General features: G+C 42.9%; 2 protein-coding genes and 2 long non-coding RNA genes across 4 annotated transcripts; 1 reads left to right on the plus strand and 3 right to left on the minus strand.

Annotated features, from left to right (window-relative positions):
* The first annotated feature begins 1,991 nt into the window (after positions 1 to 1,991).
* LOC310842087 lies at positions 1,992 to 18,188 on the plus strand. Its single transcript, XR_014562838.1, has 2 exons — positions 1,992 to 2,337; positions 17,458 to 18,188. It is a non-coding gene; the product is annotated as an uncharacterized lncRNA (long non-coding RNA).
* On the minus strand, positions 2,009 to 10,954 carry LOC310841941 (sphingolipid delta(4)-desaturase DES1-like). The gene is made up of 3 exons (XM_083733699.1): positions 10,769 to 10,954; positions 4,773 to 5,515; positions 2,009 to 3,038 (listed from the first exon to the last, which is right to left on the minus strand). The coding sequence occupies exons 1-3, from the start codon at positions 10,848 to 10,850 to the stop codon at positions 2,892 to 2,894; spliced, it is 972 nt and encodes a 323-aa protein (XP_083589825.1). The 5' UTR covers positions 10,851 to 10,954; the 3' UTR covers positions 2,009 to 2,891.
* Positions 6,906 to 9,879, minus strand: LOC310842156. The gene is made up of 2 exons (XR_014562942.1): positions 8,580 to 9,879; positions 6,906 to 7,073 (listed from the first exon to the last, which is right to left on the minus strand). It is a non-coding gene; the product is annotated as an uncharacterized lncRNA (long non-coding RNA).
* LOC310841954 (sphingolipid delta(4)-desaturase DES1-like) lies at positions 17,148 to 24,539 on the minus strand. Its single transcript, XM_083733726.1, has 3 exons — positions 24,402 to 24,539; positions 19,593 to 20,335; positions 17,148 to 18,273 (listed from the first exon to the last, which is right to left on the minus strand). The coding sequence occupies exons 1-3, from the start codon at positions 24,481 to 24,483 to the stop codon at positions 18,127 to 18,129; spliced, it is 972 nt and encodes a 323-aa protein (XP_083589852.1). The 5' UTR covers positions 24,484 to 24,539; the 3' UTR covers positions 17,148 to 18,126.
* Positions 24,540 to 24,591: the final 52 nt, after the last annotated feature.

Genomic DNA, 24,591 nt, shown 5'->3' on the forward strand with positions numbered 1-24,591 from the left:
GTCCTCCCATCTTTCCAGTTTCTGGTATAATGCTAGCTGTTGTTAGCAGGAATGTTATGAATTCCTTAAGTATTGGTGTTTTTAGTGCACCATCAGTTATCATTAGGGCCAGGTGTTGAGTTTGTTGAATAATTTGTTTAGGGATCATATTTCCTGGAAAATACCTGTGGTACTGCACGTTCTTCCTCTGTCTCCCTCCTCAGTTGCTTCCACCCCTCAATGCAACCTTCCAAATCAGTTTCCTCTCTTTACTACCTTCTCAGTTGCTTCTGCTCATGTGGACCCTGGAAAGCACATAGAACTGGAAGAGGAAGTGGAAAGGGTGTGGCCAGTGGAGAGCCAATGTGGTGTAGTGGTTAAGAGCGGTAGTCTCGTAATCTGGGGAACCGGGTTCGCGTCTCCGCTCCTCCACATGCAGCTGCTGGCCAGTGGAGAGCCAGTGTGGTGTAGTGGTTAAGAGCGGTAGTCTCGTAATCTGGGGAACCGGGTTCGCGTCTCCGCTCCTCCACATGCAGCTGCTGGGTGACCTTGGGCCAGTCACACTTCTCTGAAGTCTCTCAGCCCCACTCACCTCACAGAGTGTTTGTTGTGGGGGAGGAAGGGAAAGGAGAATGTTAGCCGCTTTGAGACTCCTTAAAGAGAGTGAAAGGCGGGATATCAAATCCAAACTCCTCCAATGGTTCCCCACATGTCTTTAGGGATTTGATTCCCCCTGACCAAGTATCCAAGTGGTTGTGTTCTGGTGTCCGTATCTTGGTTTGGGATGCCAGGATGGGAATAGGATTCTATTGGCTTACCATCCACCCCAGTAAGCAATTCTCCCTGCCCAAATTTATACAGGCAATCACAGCTGTGGACTGAAGGAGTGCAAAGTGGGTTGTTCTCGGTGACAAAACATGCATGCCATGGTGGTCTTGTCTGCTGTGGCTCAGCAGTTTATGGCCTCCCAAGCCAACCAAGGACGTCTCTCTGATTTTATCTTGGCCAGCACATGTATTGGGGTACACATTGGGCTTTAGGCCACATCTTCTGTTTTGAAATAGTGATTTGGTTGTGGAAGCCATATGTGACACTTGTCACAGACAGATTATAAATTTAACCTGCAAGAGTAAAGGACCTGATTCACTATTCTCAAAAGCGGACGAAATCTGAATTCCAGGTGGTGTTTGGGGAATTTCCTACAGGACTGGCTGGCAATCCTGCTGGAGCTCTAGTTATTGTCTGAAATGAGGCAGGGAGCCAAGCTGGCCCCACAACAGCTCCTAAGCATTTGGCACATTGTCAGAGCCATTCTCAGTCGCTTAGTACTTGGAGGAGTGGGTATCAATGAATTGATAAGGTGAATGTGACTGAACATATAAAAGCCCATTGGTGGTCTTCATGTAGCGATGAAATCCAGTGGTGTGAAGTGGAGCTCCTGGATTTTATTTTTTTTAACATTTTTAAAATTAATAATAATCATTAATAATAATCCAATATGAGCCACATTGATACAATACGAAATCATAATACAATTTTAAAAGGCAATTGTTCCATTCCAGTTCCATAGAAACAGTATGCCATATGGTCCTGTTTGACAGATAATTTTCAGCTTGTGCAACACAAGGATGTGGTTAATCTGCTTCCTTGATTGAGATTAGCTAACAAAGGATGAAATTGAAAATATGAATGAGTCTTCTCTTGCCATTTTAAATTGCCTTATTTAAAAATAATCTCATGAGCATCTCAATATTCTGCTAACCAAAAGCGAGCATAGACAGTAGCCTAAAATACTGGTTTCTCTTTTAATTTTTGACAGCACATCTTGCTAATCTAGTTTCTGTTTGAAGGTGTGATCTTAAAGTGGAAGAATGCAGGCTTAAGGCCTCCTTTCCCACATTCATTGAGAAACCTTATTGACACTAGGCCTTTATTAGCAATTATTCAAGAGCAGGTTTACAAAACAATACCAAAAAGACTGCCGCGTTAAAGTCTTGGGGCCAAAATGATCTCAAGAACATTGCACACATTTGTTAAATAAACTTCATTAATAACATCTTTATTCAAGTGTCCAAGAATGGTTTTTGAACAACAACTTTATTGTATTCCTTTGTAGGAGGTATTTTACATTCACACAGTCGATGTTCTATACCTTTTATAAACTTGCTACCTGCTGTCAACATCTGACACTCCAGCTCTTGCCCCAGCTAGGAGAGCACAAGATGGTTACCGGGACACACGTAGGCTCTACTATTCTGTTTCTAAACTTCAGGAGATCTAGTCTGTTTCCAAAGAAGCATCAATTTGATGGCAGAGTGTAGCTCTTATGTACAGATGCATAAAAAAAGGAATGCAGATGTTTTCTGGGAAATGGGCCTGCTGCAGGAGATATCCATGGTAATCATATCCACGTGTTTTGAAATTACACAAACACTAGCCTTATTCACCGGGTATATACCATACAGCAACAGTTGTAAATCCATCAATTAGGTTAGCACTTGGATTGGCCAATCTAGGAGGAGTTGTAGCCAGCCATTTTGGTCAGCTACTACACTAATTAAAACAATTCTAGGGTATTAAAAGAAGTTAATTTGGAAGGTTTGTCAGCAAAAGCTAGTGTCCTGGGCAGCAAGTGTAAAAAACTAAACAAGTACCGTACATATGCTGCATGTAAGATAAAATGCTTACAAGAACAAACCAATGTTCAAGTCAACAGCTACTAAAACACATCATGAAACATAGTTATATGGCAAAAGAACATGAGAACGTTTAGTTCTAGAGATCCTGTTCTCGATTGTACTCATATACTCATAGTTCAAACCGGTCAAGATACAAAGCAAATTCATCTCGATCCAACAAAAGGTTCCACCAGCTACTCGGCTGTCTTTGGTGTTTACGGCAGTGGGGGTTTTTCACTCCAGTATCACTTCACCTTTTAAATGCCTTTTCACTCGCGAATAGGGGCTGATAGTGTCATCCATCACAAAGTCATAAAGCACTTTTGCCCAGGAGTTATACTGTGGCAGATGATCATAGTATTCAGAGGCCATTTTCTTCAGCTATAATAAAAGAAAGGAAGAAAGTTTGTCAACAGAATATTAAATAGCCAGTGTTGTGGTGAGTAATCTCAACTCAGAATTAGGAACTAATTGTATGCATGCCTACGCACAGAACTACACCATCTGCTCCCTTATATCCTGGCCTGATCACTGAAATATTCGGTGCTTCCCCATGGCTCAGATGCACAGCCCCTATTCTTAGCCATGCATTTAGTGTAGTGGGCCCAAGCCTGGGAATTACACCCCAACTGAGATTATTGTTCCATTTTCTGTGGATTGTTTTTAATTGCACTGTTTAGAAATGCAAATCCTTAAGCGGTATATAAGTATTTTTAAGCAAAATAAACACAATATTTTGAATTGTAAAATGATTATCCCCCTTGAACTTTAAAAGGTCTAAATTAGGGATTAGGATCCTGTGGCCTTCTGGATGTTACTGCAACTCCCATCATCCCTAATCATTGGCCATGCTTGCTGAGGCAGATATGAATTGCACTCCAACATCTAGGGGACATATCACCTGTATCAGGGAGTGTGCCGGTCATACAAGTAAATACCCAGCATTCACTCAGTATGCAACTTCCTAATCAGACAACAGGTACACAAAGCATGCTGCCTCTGAGGAGGAACAGGGCACTGACAGCCACTGACCCTGTTTTCTAGAAACAATGGCTTAGGTCCCAAGGTAAGCTCATGGGATGCAGATTTTCTACCCACTCCTCCACACACCCTAAAAGCCTCTTCAGGTCTGAACTATGAATATATGAGTACAATCTAGAACGGGATCTCTGGAACATTGTCATACTCCGTTGGCATGGCTAGTTAATGTTTTATAATGTGTTTTAGAAGCTGTTAACTTGCACATTGGTCAGGAATGCCTCTTGAACAATGTGGAATGGAAAACATTATCTACAGAGATGAAGCAATGCTAATTGGTATGTGCAGGAGCTACAATTGCTACCTTTTTAATGTCTGATGTTTTAGTATGTTTTTCTACAGGATGAGTTCTTTAAAAGAGGCCCCGTGGATACAGAGTGCACATGTTCCACGGGGCCTCTTTTAAAAGTCTCACCCTGTATATACTGTAAGCTGCCCAGAGTGGCTGGGGAAACCCAGCCAGATGGGTAGGGTATAAATAATAGTAGATCCCTAAAGCTCCCTAAGGAACGCGGGTGGCGCTGTGGGTAAAACCTGTGCCTAGGACTTGCCGATCGAAAGGTCGGCGGTTCGAATCCCCGCGGCGGGGTGCGCTCCAGTTGCTCAGTCCCAGCGCCTGCCAACCTAGCAGTTCGAAAGCACCCCCGGGTGCAAGTAGATAAATAGGGACCGCTTACTGGCGGGAAGGTAAACGGCGTTTCCGTGTGCTGCGCTGGCTTGCCAGATGCAGCTTGTCACGCTGGCCACATGACCCGGACCGGTAGGGGTACCTTTACCTTTACCTTTAAAGCTCCACAAAGATGAAGCTCTATTGAATTGAAGGCAACTTTCTTGCAGAAGTCTACAAAAAACAATGGCAACCCAGGACTGAATTGTGGCAATTAGCAAGGAAAACAACTAGTTTACCCCACATGGGAGCAAATTTAAAATTTGGAGACTTAGAGTGTAGTCTTAATATATATCCCCACCTACATCAGCAAATCACAACACAGAAGTGGAATAATATCAATCCATTCAATTATAAGAGAGTTGCTTCACTCCAGCAAAGTAGCTACTTGGACACTATAATGTACTCACCAGTGGAAGATTTTTCCCAGGAACATTAGGGAAGTCATGGTGTTCATTATGGTAGCCAACATTGAACGTAAGCTTATTAAGCGGACCGTAGTAGGAATATGTTTCATGTCCCTTTAAAAACATGTAATGTTCGGCTATGAAGTGTCCTGAAATAGGGTGCAAGCCCAACCCAAGCAGAGATCCTGTTATTAGGTAGACAAGTGCTTTTACTCCAAAGACATAGTATACCATAACATCGAAGAGAAACTGAATTGACAAATTCATTATTTCAAGTCGAGAGATTGGTTTGCGATTAATAAAAAGAGGCCGAATAACAAAGAGGAAGTGCTGAAAAATAACCCAAAGGAACTTTCGAAAACGAGTACAGAAAAACCATCCTTCAATGGGAAGAGGAATGTCCACATCAACTCCTTCACCGCCAAGATAACGATGGTGATCCATGTGATATCTCTTGAAGGATACAGAGTATGGGATGCCAAATACAAGATTGGCAAACATTCCAAACCATCGATTCCACAGAGGTTTACAATTGCCAAAGGCACTGTTGTGGGCAATCTCATGAATAGCCAGAGTCATAGAATGATCAAGACAACTGCCAAACACATATGACCAAAATATAACCCATTTCCACTCCAAATCTTTAACTAGGTAAAGGGCAACTAGCTGTGCAAGCACCATCAGTGTAACTATCCAGATCAAGTTGTAGTCTGGTTTCATCAAAGTTTTTATTTCTGGGTGTTTACCTGTTGGGAGAAAAAGAGAGATAAAGTTTCAAATAACTGCTGTCAATAGACCATGCTCTTTGAAGATCATGCCACAATCATTTGGATTCTACTTTCTATACAAGCCTATATACATGTTAAAAGTTTGAATACATATAGGATGCTTTAGTACAACTCTGCAGTCTAATGTAAAATCCACATGAATGAAGTACAGGCACAACAGCATCAATGCCATAATGGTTCAGGCTAAGTTAGGGGATGGAATCAGCCTTAGTTTCCCTGACAGAGGTCCGTATTTGGGAGACAGACAAGGGGACTGCAACCCTGTTGATCTTGCAGTGACTTTTGATATGATCAACCATGTTGTTCTCTTGGATCATCTTCATGAGCTGGGGCACAATTCCACATTGGTTCCACTCATTACAGAGCAGGATTCAGAGAATGGCATTAGGAGATTATAGGCGTGTCCACCACAAGCCGTTGTGTCCCAGGATAACTTTTGTCCCCAGTACTTTTTAGGATCTTCATTAAGCTATTGGGAGTGGTCATTAAGAGTATGCTGATGACATGCAGTTCTATTTCTCAGTTACAACCAAATCAGAAGAGGTTTTGATATTTCTGGACGGTGGTGGGCTGAGTGGCAAACCAACTGAAATTGAATTTGTGGGTAAGTTCCTTCCAGGTATGGGATCTTGAGAAATTACCAGTTCTGGAGAGAGTTGCACACCCTCTGAAAGAAGAGGTAGATAGTTTGGGATAAAAAAAATTCCTTCCAGTAGCACCTCAAAGACCAACTAAGTTAGTTCTTGGTATGAGCTTTCGTGTGCATGCACACTTCTTCAGATACCACACGAAAGCATGCACACGAAAGCTCATACCAAGAACTAACTTAGTTGGTCTTTAAGGTGCTACTGGAAGGAATTTTTTTTGTTTTGATTATGGCAGACCAACACGGCTACCTATCTATAGTTTGGGATGTTCTTAGATTCATCTGTCAGTGGAGACTCAGATAGCCTCCATGACAAGAAGCAGTTACAGTAATTATGCCCTTTCCTGGAAAAGGACAGCTTGATCACCACTCATAACTGGATTACTGTTACATGCTCTGTGTGAGGCTCTTTTTGAGACAGGTCCAGAAGGCAGTAAATACACAGTCAGTTAAGTTACATGTTGACATCTACTTCACTAAGGAGCTATATGTAAGAACAGGTATTTTAAAAATATAGTTTTGAGACTGTAACCAAGATGCGACTTATTGGAGGAAGTGAACATGGAAGAAAGGGTTAATTTCCTTCATGGGCATAAATCACCTCATAAGCCAAGAGGTGCATGGTCAGACAAGCCAGTTGCTATGGCTATGGCAATGGCGTAGCACTGTCTATATAAATGATTAAGGCATGTCAGCTTATTAGTCAGTCAGTGAGTCTGTGAGTCAGAGTATGTGTTATGTTTTGAATGGCTGGAGCAGCAGAAATACTTCTTACTTGTATCTGCAAAGCCTGCAAACTGTATGTCTAGATCAACATCCAGAACTGTATTACTGAGGCCTTATCATTTGTAGCAGTGAACTATTTTGGGCCTTATGTTGCATACATAAAAAAGGTTCTATCCTTCTTTAACACCATCTGGCCGACAATGCCCAAGAGAAGGGCCTCTGGTTTCTTAAGAAAGGTATACTTAAATACCTTTTTCAGTTCATTATAGATCATTTCCCAGAAAGCCTTAACCTTTGGGCACGTCCACCAGAGGTGAAAGAATGTTCCCTCAGTTTCCTTACATTTCCAACACTTATTGTCAGGCAAATGGTATATCTTTGCAAGCTTGACTGGTGTCATGTAACACCTATAAATCATTTTCACAATATTTTCTTTCAGAGCATTACATGCCGTGAATTTCATACCAGTGGTCCATAACCGTTCCCAGTCAGCAAACATAATGTTATAACCAATGTCTTCTGCCCACTTAATCATAGCTGATTTGACCGTTTCATCCTGAGTATTCCACTTTAACAGCAAGTTGTACATTTTTGACAATACCTTAGTTTTAGGTTCTAACAATTCCGTTTCTAATTTCGATTTTTCCACCTGGAAACCAATTTTTTTATCCATATTAAGACCTCTCTGATTTGGTAATAGTGTAGCCAATCTCGCACTTTATCTTTTAGTTTCTCAAAACTCTGCAATCTCCATGTGTCTCCATTTTGTTCTAATATCTCCCAATATTTCGGCCATTTGGCCTCCATATTGAGTCTTTTCAAAGCCTTAGCTTCCATAGGTGACAACCACCCTGGGGTCTTGTTTTCTAATAAATCTTTGTATCTTGTCCAGACATTAAAAACTACTTTCCTGACAATATGGTTCTTAAATGCTTTATGAGCTCTAACCTTGTCGTACCACAAATATGCATGCCACCCAAACGCATTGTTGAACCCTTCCAAATCCAGAATGTCAGTGTTTACAACAGCAGCAAAAATACTCATCGCAAAGTATTGGAAGACACAAGATTTGCCCACCCTGGAAGAATGGCAGATGCAACTGATAGACTACATGGAACTGGCAGAAATGACTGGCAGAATCCGAGACATGGGAGAAGAACAAACAGAAGAAGATTGGAAGAAATTTAAAGATTATCTGCAAAAACATTGTAAACTATTTGAATGTTAAAGTGATGCAGGATATAGAGATAGTGCGGCATTAGTGACAAAGTTGAAAGGAATATGCAAAGATGTTTTATGAGCAACAAGTAAAGAAATATAGCAAAATTAATCAATGATGGGGGATTAGAAGATAAGTGGATAGTAGTGGTAATGGTTAATTTAAAAGAAACTAAGCAATATTAAAATCAGTCAAAATAGAGGAAGGATTTGCTGAAACTAAATTGGAAATTAGAATACAGAAAGGGGAGGTGTGAGGAAGTTGGGAAAGCAAGTTATATGAAATCAAGAGTTGAACTTGTATATTTTTGTTTGTTTTTATGTTTTATACTGTTTATTGTTTGTTATTGTGTTGTCTTGTTTTGTTTGTTATGATAAAATTTGTTGAAACTTTAATAAAAATCTTCTAAAAAAATAATATATATTTTGGGCCTTATGCTGCCAGTGGTGACTGGAACAGTTTGTGGGCAGTTTCCACTAACATAACTTTGTGATAAGATTATTTACCATTGAGATTTTAATAATTCAGATCAAGAGTAGTAGCACTGAAATCCATGCTATCTATTCCCATGATTTCACTAAGCTTCATTTCCAGCAAGTTGCCTTTAACTAAGAACATGAACTAATATGGCATCAGATATGCAGACTTCTCACAGACCTAACTTTTACATGAAAGTCAGCATGGTTGACTAAGCAGACACAGAAAACCGTGCCAATCCCAAGGTGATCTGCTTTAATATAGTTTGAGGTCATTCAATTCTTAACTTTTCTCTGGGCAGATTCAATTAAACAGTTGCAGTTGTATGAGCCAGTAACAAGTCCTACTAATGCTATAAGGCTCTCCTCCCTCTCCTACCCATTTGCCTCCCCCAAATTGGCTCTAGGGGTCAGAAGAACCACAGGAGGAAGAAAGGGGAGATAGCATATTTTGTTTGCCTGATGGAACTAACAGAGCAATCTCCTTAGTGCTACTCTGAATTCCGCCCATGGGGGAGATCCAAATTTCATGAAGAATAGACCCATTGAAATTAATGGACCTTAGTCATGTTCGTTAATAGGTTCACTCTTAGTAAAAAGTAGTTGACTGCCACCCTATGTCTAGCAAGGAGTATACTGTGATGCAGGAAACCTAGAGATTCTCTATCCGGTGCTAGAAAAATAAAATCAAGATGCTGGATAGAATAAACTGAGTTTGTATACTCAGTTGCTTACTAGGTTTGTACATCAGGTTTCTGAATTTATTTTGAGACGGATAAAATGGAAAGAGACATGTGTAATTGGGAATGGCATTTGTCAGCATAAAACTTGATCACTGTCTCCTACGGATGCTTCTCAGCAGCCACAAGGACTAGAAGCATGCTGTTAAGTAAAAGCTCAGGGCCACTCCACTCTTCTAGCACCTCACCTGCTCACTATGAGCATCAAACATCTTAGCATTAGAAAAAAATATGCCTCTAGGATCAACTTGAAAGCTAAGCTTCCAAATACAGCTACAGGGTTTCCCCACACTTCCACTCCACCAAGAAACTGGTGGTGGCTCGGCAACTTCAACCATTCAGCCAATTTCTGTCGCTCATAAGATAAAATGACACCTTGCATTGCAGGGGCTTGGGCTAGATTATCCTTGGCAACCCCTTCTAACTCTCCAATCCTATGAGTCTATGATAGTGGCAGCTTGTTGGCACACCATTTTGAAGTGTGCCCAACACACCAGCCTACACCCGTCCCTCTCTTAAGAGATCCTACTGGAAAGCTAGTTGCTGACCAACTCCTAGGGGCTGAGAGGAGGGTGCTTTGCCCCAATAAAATATTTGAGAGTCTGTCCCCCCAACAAATCCTAACTATTTGGAGTCTTTTGCCCCATCTTTTTGTGCCTGCCAAATAGCTGTGTCATGCTTATATTTTATTCTCTTGATAATTATGCTGTTTTAAATGTGCATTTTATATTTGACTTCACTTAGCAATGTTTTTTTGAAATGTTTTTTGTTAACTTAGTTTGTGTTAAATATGTATTCTGTAGTTGACCTCCTTTGTAGTGTTTTATTTTGAAATCTTTAAGATAATATTTTAGTTTTCTGTTAATTATGTTGCTTTGGCTGTATACTGTATATATTTGAATTTCCACAGCTTGTTTTATTGATGTTTTAATATTCTGTAAACCGCTTTGAGATTTTTCTTAAAAATATAAAACGATATAGATATGAAGAAAAAAAAGAAGAAGTTGTTGATGGACACTGCCATTCAAATAGTGTGCCCTATGCATAGCTGTTAACTTTTCCCTTTTCTTGCGAGGAATCCTATTCGGAATAAGGGAATTCCCCTTAAAAAAAGGGAAACGTTGACAGCTATGGCCCTATGTGGGCGGGCCTCTCCCCCCAAAAAAATTTTTTTATTCAAGTTAGCACTCTTACTAAGAGCCCCGCTATATGACACAGTAAAAGAAAACGTCGCCCCTTCCACCCTCAGCAGGGGGGGATGTTACTTCAGCCATTTTGTCCAGGGTACACTGGCAGAGCTTATGGTCGGAGAGAGGGGACTCGAGAGCGCCTTCGCCAAGCGAGGCATCGTGTGGGGCGAGACCCCCAAAGGGGAGCGGGGAGGGCCTGAAGGCGCGCGCTTACTCAGGATCTCCTTGCGCCGGTCCGCGTGCGGCTGGTCCGTATAAACCCACTCGAAATCCTCTCGAGCCACAGCGTTGCCCATGGCTCTTTCCTCGCCCGCGGCGCCGTTTCCACACACTCGCGCCCGCCGCTGCTCGCCAGGTAGGGAAGGATGGTTTCCCGCCCACCGACCCCACTTCCCAAAAACCATTGGCTACAGGGAACGGAGACGTCACAGAAGCCTATTAGCGGCCCTGCCTGGAGGCAATGGGAGTTTTAAGATGTGCCCGCTTCTTGCCCTCGTCGCCTTGCCTATCATTTTTCTGCCTCCCCGGCATAAATTTTGGAGTGGCTTCATTTCGAAAGAGTTGACATTTTTGAGCTGCATAATATTAGGTGTATTTTCTTATAGTTTTTATTAAATTTTACAGTTTTATATTCAAAACGAAACATCATTATCACACAAAGCATATATGAATTCAAATCCCCCCCCCTCCCGTGACTTACCTCACACTATTAGGTGTCTTTTCAATTATTAGGTGTTAAATTACGTTAGCAGTATTCACAATTATATATATATATTTAATTAGAAATTTCAACATAACATTTTATCAAAAATACATAATCATTTCCCCATTTTTCCCCTCCCCCCTCCCCAAAAAGGAAAAACCCACCCACCCCAGACTTCCCTCAGCTCCTCTCTGGTTTCTCAGCACATGTTATTCTCTGCATATTATAAAGTTGTAAAAATCCTTAATTAATCTATCAATATGTTACCAATAAAAAAATTGTGAATGTTTATTCAAAACCTGCCAAGGAGTCCAGTTCATTTTGTTGTTTCTTTAAGTACTTTGTAAAAGGTTCCCATTCTTCTTTAAAATCACAGTTGTCCTTATCACGAAGTTTGTGTGTCAATTTCACCAGTTCCATGTAGTCCATCAGTTTCTCTTGCCACAATTCTTTGGTCGGGATTTCCTCGTTCTTCCATCCTGGTGCTATTAAGACTCTTGCCGTTGTCGCATACATAAATATATTTTTGAATTTTCTTGGCAGGTCTTTTCCCACAATCCCTAACAAAAATGCTTCAGGTTTTTTTATAAATGTTAATTGGAACATTTTCTTCAGCTCGTTGTATATCATTTCCCCCCCAAAATTAATCTTACTACAGTCCCACCACATAGGGTAAAATGTCCCTTCTATTTCCTTGCATTTCCAGCATATATTTGAAGCAGTTTTATACATCCTTCCTATCTGCACTGGTGTTATATACCGCCTATACATCATTTTCATGTAATTTTCTTTCAGCAAAGAACAATCTGTAAATTTTAAATCGGTTTTCCACAACCTTTCCTAGTCTTCCAACATATTATGACCTATATCTTGTGCCCAGCAGTATTCACAGTTATGCCATACCATGAATTGTCATTAACATGATACTGTACAAATTGTAATTAGTAATATTATTTTTTAACGGTGACGTAGGGTTGAAGAAGCATGGAGAGAGGGTGCTGGTTCAGTCAGAAAAGTGGGAGCACATGGCGAGAGGCCTGGCTGAGTTTCAGAGGACAGTGACCCTTGCTTTTACTTCTTCCCTGCCTCAGTTTTCATACTTCCAAAAGTCTTCGCCACACTTAAGAACTGCTCCTCACATTTCCTTTTGCATAGCTGCCTCATTTTTGCTACTTCAGCACTACTCAAGTTGCATGCACAAAAAAGCAAACATTTCCTACAAGAGACACAAAACTTTGATTCCTGAATATGCTAAAGGTATCCAATATTAGAAGTGCTGGGGAAGGCAGCGGTATTTTTTATTTTATTTTTATTTTATTCACAGGTTTTTTTGAGTATGGGCTTGGGACCTTCTCTTGTCATGTGGCTTTGAAGATGAGCTCTGAAGGAAGTGTGTCCTTGGGACTGACTTATCTTGCAACTGCAGCATTGAGTTATCAGAAACCTTGAATCAGCACAATTCATCTAGCCCAATTCTGTATATGCTTACTTGCACATAAGTTCCACTGAAAGCAATGGGGATTCCAAGTAAGCGTGCACAAAATCAGAGCCCCTGGTCAGTGAACTTTGTGAGGATTTTCGAAGAATACGGTATATTCCTGTTTTGTAACAAAGCAGATTGATATAGAGTACAGTGGTACCTCTGGTTAAGAACTTAATTCTTTCTGAAGGTCTGTTCTTAACCTGAAACTGTTAAGTTGTTCCTGAAGCACCACTTTAGCTAATGGGGCCTCCTGATGCTGCTGCGCTGCCGCTGCACGATTTCTGTTCTCATCCTGAAGCAAAGTTCTTAACCCAAGGTACTATTGCTGGGTTAGTGCAGTCTGTAACCTGAAGCATATGTAACCCGAGGTACCACTGTACAGGAATGCACTTGCTATCCTTTTTCCTGTGCCAGAGGTGCTGGGGCAGCATGAGGATGGGTACTTAGGGAAGGACACAGAAAGGACTGCATTGAGGGCATGAGCAGAGGTGGATTCAGGAGGCAGAGAGCCTGGGGGCAGGGTTAGCCATAGTATTTCCTCTACTGTCCTAATACCTCTCTCACCATTCAATTTGACTATCCCTATTCTTCTCTTAAAGGGACGCGGGTGGCGCTGTGGGTAAATGCCTCAGTGCCTAGGGCTTGCCGATCGAAAGGTCGGCGGTTTGAATCCCCGCAGCGGGGTGCACTCCCGTTGCTCAGTCCCAGCGCCTGCCAACCTAGCAGTTCGAAAGCACCCTCGGGTGCAAGTAGATAAATAGGGACCGCTTTCTAGCGGGAAGGTAAACGGCGTTTCCGTGTGCAGCTCTGGCTCGCCAGAGCAGCAATGTCACGCTGGCCACGTGACCCGGAAGTGTCTCCGGACAGCGCTGGCCCCTGGCCTCTTGAGTGAGATGGGCGCACAACCCCCGAGTCTGGCAAGACTGACCCGTACGGGCAGGGGTACCTTTACCTTATTCTTCTCTTGACCTCCCCTGCTCGCCGCCACACCACATTCCTCTATTTGCGTTTTCCAAGTTCTGCCAATTCTTCATGGCCTTTCTAAATTCTATTGAAATATAAGTCCATTGGCTGTTCCATACATCTTTCATTTTCACTAACTGCAGATGTAAGCATAAAGCTTTGGATTGAGAGTAAAAAAGCCCATGACTAGGCTTCCATATGCATTAAGCATTTACTTTTCTACCTCAACATAACTTGTATTACTCATACCTTGCTGGTAAATCTTGGCTCTGTTGGCAACTGTGTAAAATGCATTCAGCAAAAAAAGAGGCGGTAATGGATTACAAGTGTGACCTGCATCAAAATTCTGCAGTGTATACTCATAGCTAACTCATCAACCATGTCTTCTCCCAGGATACTAAAAACAAGTATTAGGGAAACTTCTGGCTCATGGGCATAATCACACCTGCCTCCCCATTTAACATCTCTCCATTTGCAGGGGGGAAAACAGTATGGAAGCAGCTGGAGGGACTGCCTCATGATTTCAATTTTCTCTATACCTCTTGGCACAGGGACATTCCCAGGGGAACTGAAGGAAGCAGTGGTGTGCCCGCTCTTAAAGAAAACTTCGCTAGATCCTTTAGACCTATCCAATTACTGCCCAGTTTCAAATCTTCCATATCTAGGTAAGGTGATTGAGAGAGTGGTTGCTGAACAGCTTGGTAGGTTTCTGGAGGAAACATCGGCTTTAGATCCATTTCAGTCTGGGTTCCGTCCTGGTTTCGGGACCGAGACAGCCCTGGTTGCCCTAACAGATGATCTCCGTAGACAACTGGATCGAGGCGGGTCAGGACTGCTGATCCTTTTAGATTTATCAGCAGCCTTTGACATGGTCGATCATGATCTTCTGGACCACCACCTCGCCGACGTGGGGATACAGGGCATAGCCCGTAAATTGCCGCAGAGCGCAATCCTCTCCCCAATGCTTTTTAACATCTTTATGCGCCCCCTTGCCCAGATTATCCGGAGCTTTGGGCTGGGCTGTCACCAATAGGCTGATGACACTCAGCTCTATCTGCTGATGGATGGCCACACCGACTCACCCCCGGACACACTGACCAGATGGTTGGAAGCTGTGGCTGGATGGTTTCGTGGGAGCCGATTGAAAGTAAATCCTTCGAAGACAGAGGTCCTATGGCTGGGTCAGGATGCCATAGGGATGAGGGACCAACTCCCTTCTCTTGTGGGGGCCCAATTAGTGCCACTGCCTTCCATTAAGAGTTTGGGTGTAATCCTTGATGCCTCCCTTTCCACGGAGGCGCAGGTTACAGCAACAGCTAAGGCGACATTTTTCCACCTTCGCCGCATCAAGCAGTTCGTCCCTTACCTTTCCCGCTCCGACCTGGCCACAGTGATCCATGCGACGGTCATCTCCAGGCTTGACTACTGTAATTCGCTCTATGCAGGGCTGCCTTTCAAGCTGTCCCAGAAACTCCAGCGGGTGCAGAATGCTGCAGTGAGGCTCCTCACGGGGTTTCTGCCGTGGGAGCATATTCACCCAGTGCTTTTCAAACTGCACTGACTCCCGGTAGAGTACAGGGTCAGATTTAAGGTGCTGGTTTTGACCTTTAAAGACCTTCATGGCCTAGGACCCTCGTACCTACGGGACTGCCTCTCCCGGTATGCCTCATGAAGAGCCTCAAGGTCCATAAATAGCAACACCCTAGTGGTCCCGAGCCCTAAAGAAGTTAGATTAGCTTCAACCAGAGCCAGGACCTTTTCAACACTGGCTCCAGCCTGGTGGAATGCTCTGTCTCATGAGACCAGGGCCCTGCAGGATCCGATTTCTTTCTGCAGGGCCTGTAAGACAGAGTTGTTCCGCCTGGCCTTTGGCTTGGAGCCAGTCTGATTCCCTTCCCCTTTCTTTTTTCTTTTTCCTTTCTCCTCCTGTGATGAGGCTGCATTTTAATGTTTCAATATTTTAATGTTAAGTTGTATTCATTCAACTTGTTTTTATTATTGCTTGTTAGCTGCCCTGAGCCCGGCCTTGGCTGGGGAATGTGAGGTATAAATAAAATAAAATAATAATAATAATAATAATAATAATAATAATAATAATAATAATAATAATATTATTATTATTCTAACTCATAGAGCATGGGATTAATCTGAACAAGATTAATATGATGTAACAGGCATTGCTGAAACTTGGTGGGATGAGACTCATGGGTATAGTAAACCACCCTGTGGATGGGTAATATTATTGTTGTTATTATTATTAACTAATTAAATTTATATAACCACAGCAACTGACTGGTCAGGTTGACTTTTGATACCTGGAAAGGTCCTAGAACAGATAATTAAGCAGTTGGTCTGTGGGCACTTAGAAAAGGATGTTATGGTTACTAAGAGCCAGCATGCGTTTCTCTAAAACAAGTCACATGTGCAGATTGTATTGAGGCATAGTTGAAATTCAGTTTCTGCTTGAAAAACATCACAAGCTCCAACTTCCTCTTTAATCCAGACAACTTTCAACTGCTGCTGCAGATGAGGAACGGCCAGTTGCAACTGCAGCTTGTAGTACAATCTGGAAGGTACAGCATTATGTTTCTCTGGTAGGCTACAAGAGTAGGCGCTTGATGAAGTTGATAGTTGGGAAAACAAAGAGTCCCATTAGATCAGTGGGTTGACATCTGTTAACTGCTTTAGATTTCCATTGTACATTATGACTGAAACAACTGCTCTACAACGGACTCCTGGGAAGCAGTGTAGTTCTCACATTAACAGCAGAAGAGGTAGTAACCTAGTTTAGACTGCACCTCTTTAGACTCCAGATGAGGATTCATATTATTCCAACAAAAGCAAGAGTAACATTCTGGCCTGGATCTCTCTCTGCCATTCTAGTTTTCTATGTGTAGGAATCTGGGGACTGGGGGAGCAGCGAGGAGCTCGTTTGCAGTCTGAAGCGCAAATGAGCCACAGGTTTACTGGCTTGCTTCCTTTTTCTGGGAAATGTGCCAAACTAAAGAGAAATAGTGACAACTAAAGGGAAAATAGCTGTTTCCTCTGTGGGGATAATTTTGAAGAAGCTTGCATGTTTGGTTTAAAAAATTGCACGTTCCTTACCTTGCAGGTTTTACAAGTATGTCTAAAACAAAGGGAGGCTAGGTAATCTTGGATGAAAGAGCTGAAGCAAGACTCAAGCCAAGCCCCCGCAAAATCTGTACTTTAATCCACCAGGAATGAATTATCTTGACAATGAAAAGATCCTCACTGCAGTGCACCAAGTGTATTGCTGCATGCAAGGATCTGTAGGTGTAATCCATTAATTAAGTTGCATAAATGTGCTGCCTATATCATTGACATAGCTTTAAAAACATTGCATAATCATGAGAAAATCCTCTGCTTCCCAGAGATTAGGAAGCAGATAGAATTTGCTTTCCTCAAGAACATTCCACACATTCGTTAAACTTCACTAATATCATCTTTATTCAAGTGCCCAAGAGGTTTTTTTTTTTTAAAAAAACAGCTTTCATATACTCCTTTGTAGGAGGTACTTGCATTCTCACAGTCAATGTTTTATACCTTTTATAAACTTGCTACCTGCTGTCAACAACCGACACTCCAGCTCTTGCCCCAGCTAAGATAGCACAAGATGGTTATGACGACACACGTAGGCTCTACTATACTGTTTCTAAACTTCAGGAGATCTAGTCTGTTTGCAAAGAAGCATCCGTTTGAAGGCAGGGCATAGCAGAAAAGAGGGAATGCAGAGCTATACTCAGGGAAATGGGCCTGCTGCAGGAAATGATAATTTAGCTTAATGAAATGTAGGGCATAGGCAATCAAAAGTTGGCATTCATATCCCTATTTTGAAGTTACATGAACACTAGCATGATTTAATGGATATAAACTTTATAGCAGCAACTGTAAATCCATCAGTTAGGTTAGCACTTGGATTGGCCAAGACATACCTCAATTTAGAAGGAGTTGCAGCCAGCCATTTTTTCCAGCATCTACACTAACTAAAACAATTCTGCAATTTAATTTGGAAATTAATGTTTTGTCAGCAAAACAATGAAGAGCCAAAGTTTTGGCAGCAAGTACAAAATAACCAAGATACACCACTGGTACATTAATGGCCTGAAGAACAATCCAGTGTTCGAGTGAGTAGCAACTGAAACACATTATGTAACATTAATACTAGCATTGTGCATACAGCAAGTTATATTTTAAACTTTAATTATACAAAATAAAGCAAATAGCTTGGAATGTTCTATTTCCAGCAATATTTAATTCAGAGATCTTGTTCTAGATTGTAATCCATATATATTCATAGTCCAGACTAGATTAAGATACAAAGCAAATACATCCTGATCAAACGAAACCTTTGTACCAGCTTCCATGAGTCTATGTCCTTGGAGGCGGCAGAGAAAAATTTTTTTCACTCCAATTTCACTTCACCTTTTAAATGCCTTTTCATGCGTGAATAAGGGCTGATAGTGTCATCCATCACAAAATCATAAAGCACTTTTGCCCAGGAGTTATACTGTGGCAGATGATCATAGTATTCAGGGGCCATTTTCTTCAGCTGCAATTAAAAAAAAACAACAATGTTATTTAGAAAAAAGTTTTGTCAGCTGGACATTAAATAGCCAGTTTTAGAAGCAGTAACCCCACCTCATTTTAACATACCAAGCACATGAGTCTACCCACAGAACTACGCTGCCTGATTCCTTATATCCTTGCTTGACCTCTGCAATCTTTGGAGAAGTTCCTGTTGGAGGTCCCTTGTAGCTCAGTTGTACAACTAGTAACTACTGGAAGCCGTGAATTCAGCATGATGGGTGCAAAGCTGTGGAACTCCATGCCAACTGAGATTAGACAGGTAGTCTTTCCTGCTGAACTGCCAGCCCACAACTAAGACTTCCTTGTTCCTTCACACGTTTACTGTAGTATTAGGTTTTATGATACCTTGTATTCTTTCATTGTCCCATTTTCTATGGCTTGTTTTTATGTACACCACTTAGGAACATAAATGATATATTACCATAAATTAGATAAAAGCAATATTGTGAATTTAAAATAAACATTCCTCTTCAACTTTAAAAGATCTAAAGCAGGGATTGGGAACCTTCCAGATGTTACTACAGTTCCCATCATCCCTAGTCGCTGGTCATGCCTGCAGAGGCAGAATGGAAATTGCAACCTCACAAATGCAGGGGGCCAGCAGTTTTCCACTCTTGAGCCAATCACTTGACAGTACTTTTTATCCCTAAAGCACAACAAAGACAAACAACTCTTTACTGAAAATGACTAATATACCCAAAATAGGAGGGGTTTTTAAAAAAAACTTTTAAAAAACCTGCACAGACAGAATGCAGCTTTAGTGCGCTGGTCATACATGCAATATCCAACATTCATTCACTGCATAACTTCCTAGTCAGGTAGCAGGTACAAAAAGTATATTTACTTTGAAGAGGAGCAGGTTAAACAAACACTAAGGCCGTTTTGTAGAAGTAACAGGTTATGTTTCAAGGTCAGCTTTGGGGCTGTGCAAAGGAGTCAACATTAATAGTCTATCCAGCTGTATCTGAGCTTTAAGCATTAGGAGCAACGACCACATCTCTGCAGCTAAACAACCTCCGTAAATGTCTAAGTAGCTGAATATATCTCATTGGTATGAAGTAGTATGATATTCTAGTTGACACAAGGTATTGTGTTTAGCCTATTGCTATGATTCTAAATACTAGTCTGAAAATATGCTTTGGATCAAGATAAACCACTTTAATCAACATTTACAGCCATAATATATTTGCCAACCTACAGCAGCAAATCACCACACTGTGGTGGAATACCAGCAATCCATTCATTTAAAATACTTGTAAATGGACACTATAATGTACTCACCAGTGGAAGGTTTTTCCCAGGAACATTAGGGAAGTCGTGGTGTTCATTATGGTAGCCAACGTTGAATGTAAGTTTATTAAGCGGACCATAGTAGGAATATGTTTCATATCCCTTTAAAAACATGTAATGTTCAGCTATGAAGTGTCCTGAAATAGGGTGCAAGCCCAACCCAAGCAGAGCTGCTGTTATCAGGTAGACAAGTGATTTTACTCCAAAGACATAGTATACCATAACATCAAAAAGAAATTGAATTGACAAATTCATTATTTCAAGTCGAGAGATTGGTTTGGGATTAATAAAAAGAGGCCGAATAGCATAGAATAGGGGCTGAAGAATAATCCAAAAGAATTTTCGAATACGGGTACAGAAAAACCATCCTTCAATGGGAAGAGGAATGTCCACATCAACTCCTTCACCGCCAAGATAACGATGGTGATCCATGTGATATCTCTTGAAGGATACAGAGTATGGGATACCAAGTGCGAGATTGGCAAACATTCCAAGCCATCGATTCCACAGAGGTTTACCATTGCCAAAGGCACTGTTGTGGGCAATCTCATGAATAGCCAGAGTCATGGAATGATCAAGACAACTGCCAAACACATATGACCAAAATATAACCCATTTCCACTCCAAATCTTTAACTAGGTAAAGGGCAACTAGCTGTGCAAGGACCATCAGTGTAGCTATCCAGATCAAGTTGTAGTCTGGTTTCATCAAAGTTTTTATTTCTGGATGTTTACCTGTTGGGAGGAAAAGAGAAAGTTTCAATAACTGCTGTCAATAGACAAATACTCTTTGAAGATCATACCACAATTGAGTCTTATAATTGGATTCTATACATGTTAAAAGTTTAAATACATACAGGGTGCTTTAGTACAACTCTGCAGTCTACTGTAAAAACCACATGAATGAAGTACAGGCACAACAACAGCATCTCTGTCATAATGGTTCAGGCCCAGTCTGGGGATGGAATCAGCTGTAGTTCAATATGCGGATGATACCCAGCTCTACCTCTCTTTTAAATCAGAACCAGTGAGGGCGGTGAAGGTCCTGTGTGAGTGTCTGGAGGCGGTTGGAGGATGGAAGGCGGCTAACAGATTGAGGTTGAATCCTGACAAGACAGAAGTACTGTTTTTGGGGGACAGGAGGCGGGCAGGTGTGGAGGATTCCCTGGTCCTGAATGGGGTAACTGTGCCCCTGAAGGACCAGGTGCGCAGCCTGGGAGTCATTTTGGACTCACAGCTGTCCATGGAAGCACAGGTCAAATCTGTGTCCAGGGCAGCTGTTTACCAGCTCCATCTGGTACGTAGGCTGAGACCCTATCTGCCTGCGGACTGTCTCGCCAGAGTGGTGCATGCTCTGATTATCTCCCGCTTGGACTACTGCAATGCACTCTACGTGGGGCTACCTTTGAAGGTGACTCGGAAACTACAATTAATCCAGAATGTGGCAGCTAGACTGGTGACTGGGAGCGGCCGCCGAGACCATATAACACCGGTCTTGAAAAACCTACATTGGCTCCCAGTATGTTTCCGAGCACAATTCAAAGTGTTGGTGTTGACCTTTAAAGCCCTAAATGGCCTCGGTCCAGTATACCTGAAGGAGCGTCTCCATCCCCATCATTCTGCCCAGACGCTGAGGTCCAGCGCCGAGGGCCTTCTGGTGGTTTCCTCATTGCGAGAAACAGCTACAGGGAACCAGGCAGAGGGCCTTCTCGGTAGTGGCGCCCGCCCTGTGGAACGCCCTTCCAGCAGATGTCAAAGCGATAAACAACTACTTGACATTCAGAAGACATCTTAAGTTCAGGGAAGTTTTTAACGTGTGATATTTTACTGTATTTTTGGTTTTTATGGAAGCCGCCCAGAGTGGCTGGGGAGGCCCAGCCAGATGCGGGGTATAAATAATAAATTATTATTATTATTATTAGTTGCCCTGACAGAGGTCCGTATTTGGGAGATAGACAAGGGAACTGCAACCCTGTTGATCTCTCAGTGGCTTTTGATATAATCGACCATGTTGTACTCTTAGATCATCTTCATGAGCTGGGGCACAATTTCACATTGGCTCCACTCATTACAGAGCAGGATTCAGAGAATGGCCTTAGGGAATTATATGTGTGTCCACCACAAGCAGTTGTGTCACAGGACAGTATTTTGCCCTCAATACTTTTTAGTATCTACATGAAGTTATTGGGAGTGGTCTTTATGAGTATGTTGAAGACATCAGTTGCTGTGGTAGGAGTCAAGTCAACAACTCCCACTAGCATAGGAAGGTTTTTCTCTCCTCCCTCCAAACTGTTTGGGGAGGGGGATTCAGGAGAGCCCACAGAACAGCACACAGAGGGAGGAGTAGGGAGACTGTTTCATCATGCAAGCAAAAAAGAGGCTTACACTAACAAGAGCAATCTCCTCAGCACCAACTTAAATTCCACACTCTAGGTGGCACTCAAACTAAGTTTCCTGAATAGTAGACCCATTGAAGTTGATGGACCTAGCTTAGTTGTGTTCATTAATTTTGATAGGTCCACTGTGGGTAAAATGTAGTTGAAGCCACCCTCTGTGTCTAACAAAAAGTCTTCAGCGATACAAGCAACCCAGAGGCTCTCCATTCTGCACAAGAAAAAAATATTGATTGTGTAGAAGACGAATTCACTAGTAAAACTGGGTGGTCCAAAATGGTTTTTATGGCAGCCCTCAGCAACATTTTATGCTCTCCCCCCCCCTTTCCCAAAACAAGGTAAGCAAGGTGCAGGGCTTTGGGAAGGAGACATAAGGGCTCTTGCAGGGTCCTTGAGCCCTCCTGTCCCACCTCCTTCCCAAAGCCTAGTTAGCACTTTTTAACCTTTTGGAAAGAGGTGGGAGGGCTCTAGGACCCTGCCAGAGCCTTGTGCCTCCTTCCCAAAGCCCAGTGCCCCCCTTAGCCAGCTTTGGGAAGGCAGTGTGAGGACACCCCTGCACAGGGCAAGGCAGTGTGCGGCCCACTGGTTCCATGTCAAAGTACTCCTACTTGGTATGAAAAATAGGACTACCCTGCTACTAAAATAAGCTGGTTTATAGTTGCAGACACAGTTGCATAATAGGTCTGTACACCAGGAGTCTTATCTTTTTTTTGAGACAAAGGAAATAGAAAGACATGTGTACTTGTGAATGGCATTTTTAGTGTATAATTTGATCGTTATCTCCTACTGATGCTTCTCAGGAACCACTCTCCTAGCTTCTCGTTTGCTAACCAAGAGTATAAAACACCTTAGCATGTGAAAGAAACCTCTACGATCAACCTAAAACCTGAGCTTCCAAATACAGTGACAGGGTCTCCCACACTTTTCCTCCATCAAGAAACTGAGATGGTTGAGCAACTTCACTCATTGGCTAAATTCAGCAACAGAATGCCAGTGGCAAAAGTGAAGTGACCCCTCTTGCAGCCTGTTGGCAGACCATTTTAATTGTGCCTGCAAACTAGACTACAGCCATCCATTCCTTCATAGAGACAGCCTACTGAAAAGCTAGTAGCTGACCAAGGAATTAAACCCACACTCTATTATATAGTAAAAGCAGACGTTGTCCTTTCCACGCCCTTCAGCGTGGGGGTATATTTTAGTCATTTTGCCAGGGTACACTTTGAGCACATCACTGAAGGCAGCACTAACAGCAGGGTATGAAGAACAACTTCTCCCTTTCTTTTATCTTCTCTCACAACCCACAGAATGTTTGGACGTTCCAAGTTACTACCACATTTGCCATGGCAATATCTAGGTCTAGTAGGCCTACGCAGTCCTACACATCAAAAGTCCACCTTAGAATGTTCCCTGGAAACAGGAAACAGATGAGAGCTCCAAAAGTAAGAATCAAAGATGGAGAGACGGGGAGTGTCCTCTGACGGTAGGAAATTTGAAAACCACCATCATCAGCATTTATTCTGATTTATATATAGTGGTACCTCGGGTTAAGTACTTAATTCGTTCCAGAGGTCCGTTCTTAACCTGAAACTGTTCATAACCTGAAGAACCACTTTAGCTAATGGGGCCTCCTTCTGCTGCCGCACCGCCGCTGCACGATTTCTGTTCTCATCCTGAAGCAAAGTTCTTAAACCAAGGTACTATTTCTGGGTTAGATGAGTCTGTAACCTGAAGCGTATGTAACCTGAAGTGTATGTAACCTGAGGTACCACTGTACCTCTTTTTATCTAAAGATCCCATCAGACTTCATGTTGGCAAAAGCACTGCACCCTGCGAAAACCATTTCAAAGCCTCTTTGGCTGCCACCAAGCACCAGCTGGGCATGGCGAAGTCCTCAGTTAACCAAGGTCGCTTTGAACCACCTCCCCAAATATTATGCGCAGGCAGATTTCGAAACTGAAAAGAGAAAAAGCGGCGTGTGGGGGGAGACAAGGGAAAGGAAAGCAGCAACGTGTTTGTAGCGGGTGGCCGGCCCCAGGCCTTCGGATGTGACGCAGTGCGTCTCTCCAGATGTTGGCAGCTCGCTCCCCTCCAACCCTGGCAACTCCTCTCCCCATCACCCAAGACCCAAAGGAGGGAGCGCCGTCGGCCGGGTGGGGAACTCCGCCGAGAAAGCGAAAGTCGGGGCTTCCTCCGCCGAAGACAAGAGGCGTCGGTGCGGAGCGCCAAGGGCGGAGGCCGGGAGCAAGACCGGGAGGCGTCTGCCTGCCACGCCCGGCCTCCTGGGGAGCCAACGAACCGGGGGGAGGAGGACTCGAACGCCTTCGCCCAAAAAAGGCATCGCAGCGAAAAGGGGGGAGAGAGAGGAAGACGAGACCAAAAGGAGAGCGGCGGCGAAAGTGCGCACTTACTTAGGATCTCCTTGCGCCGGTCCGCGTGCGGCTGGTCCGTATAAACCCACTCGAAATCCTCCCGAGCCACGGTGTTCCCCATGGCTCTTGCGCCGACCCAGCCCCGTCGCCTCTCCTCGGCCTGCTACGTCCGACCCCTCCAGACGCCTCTGCCAGCAATCCGCTGCTCGGCCGCGGCTGCTGCTTCTCA

The sequence above is a fragment of the Podarcis gaigeae genome, assembly GCF_964106915.1.
Source record: "Podarcis gaigeae genome assembly, chromosome: 3".
In the NCBI taxonomy this organism is placed as follows: Eukaryota; Metazoa; Chordata; class Lepidosauria; order Squamata; family Lacertidae; genus Podarcis; species Podarcis gaigeae.

Coding starts and splice junctions, on each gene's coding strand:
- LOC310841941 (XM_083733699.1), bottom strand. CDS start 10,850: ATGGGCAACGCTGTGGCTCGAGAGGATTTCGAGTGGGTTTATACGGAC. Junction 5,516..10,768: donor CCGGCGCAAGGAGATCCTGA/GTAAGCGCGCGC, acceptor TTCTCCCAACAG/GTAAACACCCAGAAATAAAA. Junction 3,039..4,772: donor CTGGGAAAAATCTTCCACTG/GTGAGTACATTA, acceptor CTTTTATTATAG/CTGAAGAAAATGGCCTCTGA.
- LOC310841954 (XM_083733726.1), bottom strand. CDS start 24,483: ATGGGGAACACCGTGGCTCGGGAGGATTTCGAGTGGGTTTATACGGAC. Junction 20,336..24,401: donor CCGGCGCAAGGAGATCCTAA/GTAAGTGCGCAC, acceptor TCCTCCCAACAG/GTAAACATCCAGAAATAAAA. Junction 18,274..19,592: donor CTGGGAAAAACCTTCCACTG/GTGAGTACATTA, acceptor TTTTAATTGCAG/CTGAAGAAAATGGCCCCTGA.